The sequence below is a fragment of the Glycine max genome, chromosome 14, assembly GCF_000004515.6.
Source record: "Glycine max cultivar Williams 82 chromosome 14, Glycine_max_v4.0, whole genome shotgun sequence".
Lineage (NCBI taxonomy): Eukaryota > Viridiplantae > Streptophyta > Magnoliopsida > Fabales > Fabaceae > Glycine > Glycine max.
In genome coordinates, this window is record NC_038250.2 from 18,520,307 (window position 1) to 18,529,389 (window position 9,083).

General features: G+C 33.6%; 1 protein-coding gene and 1 pseudogene across 1 annotated transcript; both read left to right on the forward strand.

The window, feature by feature from the left end:
- Positions 1-890: 890 nt before the first annotated feature.
- Positions 891-3,594, forward strand: LOC100499778 (uncharacterized). The gene is made up of 4 exons (NM_001248973.2): positions 891-1,066; positions 1,144-1,239; positions 2,149-2,369; positions 3,051-3,594. The coding sequence occupies exons 2-4, from the start codon at positions 1,150-1,152 to the stop codon at positions 3,355-3,357; spliced, it is 618 nt and encodes a 205-aa protein (NP_001235902.2). The 5' UTR covers positions 891-1,066; positions 1,144-1,149; the 3' UTR covers positions 3,358-3,594.
- Positions 3,595-6,720: 3,126 nt separating this feature from the next.
- On the forward strand, positions 6,721-7,781 carry LOC121173439 (uncharacterized; annotated as a pseudogene).
- The last annotated feature ends 1,302 nt before the right edge of the window (positions 7,782-9,083 follow it).

The window sequence follows — 9,083 nt, forward strand, 5'->3', positions numbered from 1 at the left end:
TTAAAGGTATGGATCTAAGGATCTTACACAAAAGAAGACCTCCAAGTTCAAAGTACATGTATAGTGACTTATATTTACTTCATCTGGAATTCAAATGGAAAGTACATCGTTTTATATTTTAGCTTAGGTGTGATTTCAGTCTCTTTTAATTTAATTACTCCTATTTATTCTTTATAATTTCTTAATTATTAAACTAAAGTTCCTAGCCTCATATTTCGTTCTACACTTTTCAACAATTAACGATAATATACTATTTTTTTTTATCAAAAGTATAATGACATTGATTCGGATAGATTAACAAAGAATTCTAAAAAAGAATAGAACAAAGAAAAAAGATAAATGTAACTAAATAAAAATAAAAACTTAATGTATAAAATAAAATATATCAAAAACTTTTTCTTTTGTTTAAATAAAAACACTTTTCTTTGTTAATCAATCCCCACAAATTAGTTTCATACATTCATACACACCGCTGTTATATTCTCGTGAATTATTAGATGAAATATAAGGGTAAAAGTGATAATTTTAATATGGTTAAATTATTCATTTAGTCTTTTATGATTATACAAATTAAAAAGAGAATTAAAATATAAATTATAATAATTAAAAACATCATTTTTAAATTATAAGAATTAAAAAAATAAAAATTGTGAAACTATAGATGAGGACAGAGGGATCCAAAAGAGCAATTAATGTGTTCATATTTAAAAACAAAAACCGTGCACGATTCTTAATCACAGCTGTAATAAACTACCCTTCTTTGGTAAAAAAAAGAATCACGGAAGAAAGAGAAAAAGAAAAACGAGAATGACGAGATGAATGTAGCAAAAGATCTCATCCAAATACGCGGATTTTAATTAATATTCCAACAAGGCAAAGGAGTTGACTTATTTGGGTGAACATTACCACTAAAATATCGCATCCGAATGTTTCGCTCCTCGTATCCTCCTCATCCTTTTATGCGTGTCTTCCCCCAACGAAACCAGCGAGACCAAACGTGGTAACGCTTTGAATCTTTGAATTCATTCAAAGATCCCCCTTCTGTCTCCCTCTCTACGCATATCAGGCACGTCGTTTTCAACTCCCTTCTTCCTTTGTTTCTCGCATAAAATGTTTATTATTATCTGAATTGGGTTGTTGCAGGGCACTATGGCTGCCACGGTGAAACAAATGTCTTTGATCGTGTCACTGTTCGGCGTGGTGTCCTTCATTTTGGGTGTTGTTGCTGAAAACAAGAAGGTAATGTAATGCCCCAAATATGTTGAATTCTAAATTATATATTCTATGGGGATTTCTCAAGGTTTTTAAATTTCAATTATGATAGTGGAGATGCAGACATCCGAAACCTTAATAAAAACTTCGTACCCCATTGCCCAGAGGCTCTTCGCTATGCGAAGGTATGGGGGAGGGATATTGTACACAGCCTTACCCTTGCATATGCAAAGAGGCTTGCATATGCAAAGAGGCTGTTTCCGGATTAATATTGCAGAAAATTGATGTGGTTGTAATTGCGGGTTCTGGAGACTTATAAAGCCTTAAGTTACATACCACAATATGAAACCTTCATCAATTTTGATGTTAGGACAAAACTTATATATAGCCTTATGCTTGACTAACCGTTTGCAAGCCTCAAAGCTTCGTTTGGGAACGGATCTGCAGTGTTACTTTTGCGTTGGTCAATTAGATTAGTCTTGGAACGCGTGCCGAACTCAATCATGCTCAGAATTTTTTAGGTGTTTTTGTGTTGTTCCCCAATTAGTTTCACCAATTAGAATTGCGGTTTTACTCGATAATCTCCATAGTAAAGGTTTGCATTAAAGGTCTACATAGATTACCAAGTTAAATCTTCAATTTTGATTGGAGAACAATTAAGAATTATTATATCTTTTTTGGCTTGTCAAGTGCATTTCATATAAGAGATGATCAAACGTATTCATAATATTACATGATCCACTGCATCTATTAATTTCTTGTGTACGTTGTGTGAATGGTGATTGTTCTTTTGTAGGTTCAATATGATTTCTTTTTGAAGAGTGTTGTTGATTCTCTTACCTGTTATTCTGCATTAATCGGTGATATTGACTCTGTTATTGTGTGCGTGCATGCACATACACAGACATAAAAATATTTTTCATTGTTTTGTTACAGCCTGCGGCAGGAACACCCGTGCCTGGTTTGGATGGTGTCTCTGTCACCTGCAAGTACCCAGCTGATCCAACTGTTGCATTGGGGTATCTTTCTACAGCATTTCTTGTTGCATCCACTGTGACTGGATATCTGTCTTTGTTTTACCCTTACAAAGGAAAGTCTATTCCACAAGGGGTTCTGTTTAAGCACACCACTTTCACAGTGTTCTTCAACATTTCTTTGTAAGTACTGTTTCCTTATAAGTACTTTGTTTACCAATTGTCATGATTAATTTTTCAGGTATTAAATTATAATACGTGATACTTTTTTTCAATTGCTTTTCTCCTTGTTCATGGAAATGGAAGATTCAAAGATAGATACTGATTGTACTAGGAGTTGATTCTTGGGGGTTGTTTGAGATTAAATTTCTGGATCTCGTTCTCCACTATTTTAATTTATATAAGCAATTCTGAGTAATGTTTTAACATGCTTCTTTTGTGTGCCATAGATATTGGGTTTAGGATTTTACTGCCTATTTTGATTACTGTGATTCAATATACCATCTAAAATAGGCATTCTTCTTTTTAAAAAGGAGCCTCCATTTGATCAGTGTATATGCAAAATACCTGTGTACGTGTTGCTCCAAGTAGAATACACCTACTTTGTGGACATGCTAAATGTAGAATGGTAATAGATGAACTTCTAGTAGTAAACAGTTATGAAAAAATCTTAACAAAAGATTTTACAGTGGATCATGATGGCATTATTAGTTGCACTTGGTGTAGGAAACTACCTTGTACTTCATGAAAAAAACAGCATTGGTGATATGGTTTTGATTAATGTTACTGCAAAATGCGATGACTATGAGATTCTCATCTCTATTATAAATGGCTTTTCTTCTGGGCTATGGTTTCTTTACTTAGGTTCACCACTGGATTAGCTGCAGCTATGCTGTTATGGCCAACAATCACCGAACACATTCACCTGACACGCAATGTGCACCGCAATATCAACTATGAATGTCCTACAGCTAAAACTGGTCTACTTGGAGGTGGTGCCTTTCTATCACTTGATTCATCTCTCCTTTGGTTGATTGCCCTTATGCTAGCTGACAATGCTCGCGAGGACTTCTTTGAAGAAGAAGGAGAAGATGGTGACAAGGGTGAATTTGGCACAGCCTCCTCTGATGCTTATTATGATGCTGATTCAGGACCGAAGGCTAGTTCCTGAAGTATGCTACAAGTAGAAATAAGTGTTGCACCTGGTATTTCTGTAGTTTCCTTTTAATCACGCTGAACAATTCCGTGAAATAATGAATGTACATATATTTAAAATGGTTGTTCTCGGTGAACATTTATTGTGCTTAAGCACTACTGCAGAAAAAAACATAGTTGTTTGTAAAATGGATTCCTTGTCAGTAAATCTCTCATTTTATTCCTTGAATTTTACACATTTATTTAAGGGGGATACCTTATGATGACGTGGATCTCTTTTTGAAATGTTCATAGTATTTATTTTTATAGCGTACTACGGTTTCTATGTTTGGAATTAACTTTAATCCAGTAGATTCCATACGACTTTGTGTGGGATAGTAGCATTATAAATTATGGGTAAAATAAAGTAAATTAAATACTCCAAACCCACAACAATTGAGAAAGAAGGATGACATTTGGCGTTTCTTTTGTTGATTATCATGTACTCAACCCTGCTATTGTTTATTGTCAAAGATAGGTTTGCAATTCCTACTGACTTGAAAGTGGCTCCCAATATTGTTTAAAGAAATATTTATCTTTATAAATCTTTATAATAATAAAAATAAAGAAGTTTGAGCGTGAAATTCTTATACAATTGAGTGGGAAATATTTTGATTTTGATTTGTTTTACCCGATTATTTATAAAAAAAACTTCATACCCCATTGTCCAGAGGCTCTTCGCTATGCGAAGGTATGGGGGAGGGATATTGTACGCAGCCTTACCCTTGCAGAGGCAAAGAGACTGTTTTCGGATTCGAACCCATGACCCGATTATTTATATTTTTATAAAAAAATTTGTTTAATTTTTTGAATTATGAGTAAAGTTGTGTAATTATTACATAAATGCTGTGAAATTTTTAAAAGTAAAAGATGAAATATTTCAATAAAAAAATAAAGAGATTAAAATTATGAATTTTTTAAACATTAAAAAAAATGTCTCAATTAAAAAATATACAGATTTGAAAAAACGAACAACAAAAATTACATTTTTTCCTAAAATTTGTTAAAGGAATCAAGAAAATAATTAAAGCATTAAAATAAATTGTGATAAATAGAGAAGAGAGGAAGCAGCAGTGCCTATGGATGATTGTTTGGTTTGTGGGAATTTGGTCCTTATGACTTCATAGGAATGCTGCCATTTTAAAGGGGAACAGCCGTGTATCCAAAAAGTGCTTGATTCAGTGTTCCTTAAATCGTGGTCATGGGTTAAGGTAAAATTTCCTGCAGCATCGTTCTCTTTCTTTGATTGGCAGGTATAGCCAATGCTCTGTATTAAGATGTTGTTGTAGGAACTAGGGGGCAGTTTGCTTGGTAGTGTATATTGTTGGGTTGGTGTTTGTTTCGGGTTTGGTGGGTTGCAGGGAGGCTAGTGACTACCTGGGCAGGAGAATGATGTTGATTGGAACCTTCTTTTGGTCTGTATCTTGGTTTGGTTTTTTTGTATGTTGCTGGTTGAGTTCTAACCTTCACACCTTGTGATATGTGTTCGGCTCTTTCATTTGTATTCCCCCCCTAATTATTTATTATATATTATATCCTTTGCCTCCAAAAAAAACAAAACCAATAGGTCTATAATTTAGGTATGCTTTATTTTGATCATGTCTTTTCCATGAATACTAGCCAATGAAAATGGAGTAAAAGTTTATTTGAGTAGGTATTGTATATCTATATGAGATATAAAATGAACTAAATCCTATAATTTGAAGTGTATTGTTATTAGATTAATGGTAGCTTTGCACTAGTGTAATAATATATATTAGGTAGTTGATTGTAATAATATATATTAGGTAGTTGATTGAATTTATGTTCTAAATTCTAATTTAATTATATTAAATGGTGCACATTTTGTAAGTAACTTTTTTTAGAGTGTAAATACAGATTCAAACAAGTTATGTGGACAGGTTTATAAAGAAGAAATTTATAGTGGATTTACGATAGTAGGAGTGGAAAATATTAAAAATTTTGGTATGGCTTATATCTTACTAATCCTCTTGTTCAAAGCTTTAAATTCTCAACTAATAGTAACAGATTAACGAAGATGTAATTCGTTGTCAACAAAAAGTTTGTTTCAATTAACACTTACAATTTCTTAATTCTTGTGCAGTCTTCCCATATTTGCACTTCTTAGACTATAGGTTAAAATATGTTTTTTATTTTCATAAATATGTAAATATTTAAAATTCGTTTTTATAAAATATTTGATCTGTCCCCACCCGTTGGCTTTCTCCAACACAGTTTAAACAGTTGTTTCTACTTTTAATTTTTTGGAAAAAAATTTCGTTAGTGACATTTTGGTATTGTTAAAAATGGTACTGAAAAACTAAAGATTATACTTGTGATTTTTATCGACATTGTAAAGTACCCAAGTAGTGTTTCACTTTTAGCGAGAACCAAGCTGCTTTTTTCTTTATAGGATATCTACCTCTTATATTTTCCTTTTTTCAATTCACTACACTACACATACAATATTACTCTTTGTTATCTTCTTTCATGCTTCGAGAATCAATTGAGAGGTATTGGGGAAACTAAACGCACTTGTGGTGCTGGGTTTGTGAGTAATAGCTTTGGCATTAAGATGTAAGGTTTTTGGTAGTGCTAACAGAGACACGCATATGGTGCCGGGTTTGGTGCTATGCCTGAGGCAGCGGCAAGGAGAATTAAGGAATTGAGGAATTATTATATCGGTTATAATTATAATCGATGTAGAATAGCGTTTTCTACATTGATTATAATTATAAACAATGTAAAAAAGTTTTAAAAAAAATTGACATTATCTACACTAGCATACAGTAGGTTCAAATGTTACTTGAACCTACATCCAGACTAAAAAGTAACATTTAAATTTTGGAAGGATGAAAAATATACCAAAAATTTGGTAGGGATAAATTCCAAATATTTCTATATTTATGAGGACGAAAAACATATTTTAGCTTAAATTATAATATAATAATTGAATGTTAGAGCGGTTTTGAATTTGCTTAGGCCCTTGGCATTTCTCAGTTTCTTTGTTTTTTTTTTTTGCTGTTGCATTTGACTTTGTGCCCTAGTTCTTGGACTACTAATGAAATTATAGAATTAGGATTCTGTAACTGATTAAACACCAGGAACAAGAACTAGTATAAGTGTTATTCAATTCCAATAAGGTACCGGGTCAAAGTTCTTACAAAAAAAAAAAAACAGAGCCCTAGGCTTCTCAGAAAAAACTAACCCCTGTCAACAAACTGATTACCCAAGCATGCTTGTCAGACACTCCTCACTATATTCCTGTTAGCTTCCTAACCAATCTGTCTAGTGAGCATTAGAAATTGCCCTCCCTTACTCCCTTTTGTTACCTTTTGAAATGAATTACCTAAATCATAAGCTTTCTTATCCAATTGACCTGTATTCAACAATTTGTCCAAGTCTTGTTTAGGCCTGGAACTCTGTATAAAATTAACAATTTATTTTTAAGAATCATCTGATCTGGTGAATATATGTACATCAATTATGTGCAAATTCTTTTGAACTTGAAAGATTCACTACCATGAAAAAAGCTTGCTTTAAAAATTCTGAGGTTTTCCTTGTTTACTGAAATTAATACTAAGAAATGCCTGTTATAAAAAATGGAATGACAATTACAGTGACATGGAAATGGACTTTGGATCGGAGGAGAATGCTTCCATTGTGTATGCTGCCTTAGCAGTTGACAAAGAGGTGATTGTCTGAAGACATGAGCTTTCCAATGCTTTACCAATCGTTTTCAACTAGTTTTAATATAATTTTGTGCCTTGTGCAGTTGCAACCTGATAAAGTAAAACGACTAATGACAGTGTCTGATGGAAAGCTATAAGTGTGAGTATCCTCTTTGGTATTAATAGTTGAAAGATTTTGTAAATGAGTTTATGGTCGGTTTAATAGTGCATCATTTGCTGGTTAAATGTTATTTTGTTCTTAGGAGTAAATTAGGATATTAGGATATAAAACACATGGTTTTGATAACTCAAGTGAAGTTTTTATTGTAATCAATTTTTAGCCATCAATTGTGTATGAAATGCTGCTATCTATAGATACCCGAGTATCTGCATCATGTTAGGGTTAATTGCAATTGTTTTTTTCATCAAGACATTATGATAATGACTACAATTTTAAATATATCTGCTATGTGAGCACTTTCTGTTGGTCATTAATTTTACACTGACTTTTATCTAAAAGGATTCATTTGCTGCTATCATTAGTTAATTTAGCTTCAAGGGCATGCCGAATGTGTGAACCTTACTTCCTATCTCCTTTCAATCCTTCTTATTCAGGCACTTTGAGGCAACAAAAGCCAGATTTCTTCGGGCATCATTTAGTGCTTTTGTAGATGTCCTGACACTAGCCACCAAAACTATTGAAGAATTTGGTCAAGGAATGAAGTTGTGATATCTCCTCATATATTGAATGTTGGATTGTTGAAGTGTACTATGACTTTTACTGTCTGAATGTACCCTTATTTGTTTCTTTCAAGCAGGAACTGATTTTCACATTATGTTTTGAATTTGTATACATGATGTTTCAAGGGTTTAATATGTATACCGGATAGGTATTTGGCGGGGTGGATAAGAGTGCTGCTAGGTGCACCCAGCATTTTTGCTGGTGCTCCCAGCAAAATTTATAAATGGCAAAAATGCCCCTGACCTTTTTTTTCATTATAAAAGCTTTTTTTTTCTTGCGCTTCACACAACTGTCATTTTTGTTCGCTGTTTTTCTATATTTTTGTGGTTTTCGTGCGGCATTGTCTCGGGTTCGTTGGTTCATTCTGAACGGTTAGGTGCGGTGAAGGTGAAGGTGCGTTGCGGTGGTCGGCGATGGCAAACGAGGTACACAGAAGGTGGTGGCTGTGTTGCGAACGTACGGATTACTTACGGATCAACTTGATCCGCAAGAGTAACTATTTTTAAAATTTGATGTTTTTCGAATTTAGTTTCCATTTTTTAAAAATTATTAATTTGTTTGTATGGCCAATTTTTGTTTGAGTTGGTTAGATGAACAAAGATGAGTGGATGTATGAAATAATGTCTGAACAAGCGGATATGGATTATGAAAATGAAGAAGCATGTGGTGCGAATGAACCACATGTTGATTGTTCTAATGCGTTCAATACTTCTCAGGTTATAATGTTAATGTTTGTCACAGATTTAATAAAATGAATACTAGTAAAAAACTTAAATTATGTGGATTGCTTTGTAGGTGTTTGAGTGCCGAGAGGATGTTTTGCGGTGGGCTCGATTCGTTGCTCATGAAAACAGATTTGTGACGGTGATTTTAAGGTCGGATACAAACATAGGTAGTAGAGGAAGGACTACGTTTGTGTTAATTGGCTGTGAAAGGAGTGGCGAGTATAGATGTAGGAAAAAAGAATTTATCTGAAGAGACACTGAGACTAGGAAATGTGGGTGTCCCTTCAAGCTTCGTTGCAAGCCAGTGGTTGGAGGAGAAGGCTGAATGGTGAAGTTGATTTGTGGAGTGCATAATCATGAATTGGCCAAGTCATTAGTTGGACATCCACATGCGAGGCGATTGACTAAAGCTAAAAAAACACTTATTGCTGATATGACGAAGTCCATGGTGAACCTAAGAAACATTCTTCTAACTCTGAAGGAACACAATGCCAATAGCTATACGACCATTAAATAGATATACAATGCAAGAAGTGTATTTCGTTCTTCCATAAGAGGAAGCGAT

Coding starts and splice junctions, on each gene's coding strand:
- LOC100499778 (NM_001248973.2), top strand. CDS start 1,150: ATGGCTGCCACGGTGAAACAAATGTCTTTGATCGTGTCACTGTTCGGC. Junction 1,240..2,148: donor TTGTTGCTGAAAACAAGAAG/GTAATGTAATGC, acceptor GTTTTGTTACAG/CCTGCGGCAGGAACACCCGT. Junction 2,370..3,050: donor GTGTTCTTCAACATTTCTTT/GTAAGTACTGTT, acceptor TTCTTTACTTAG/GTTCACCACTGGATTAGCTG.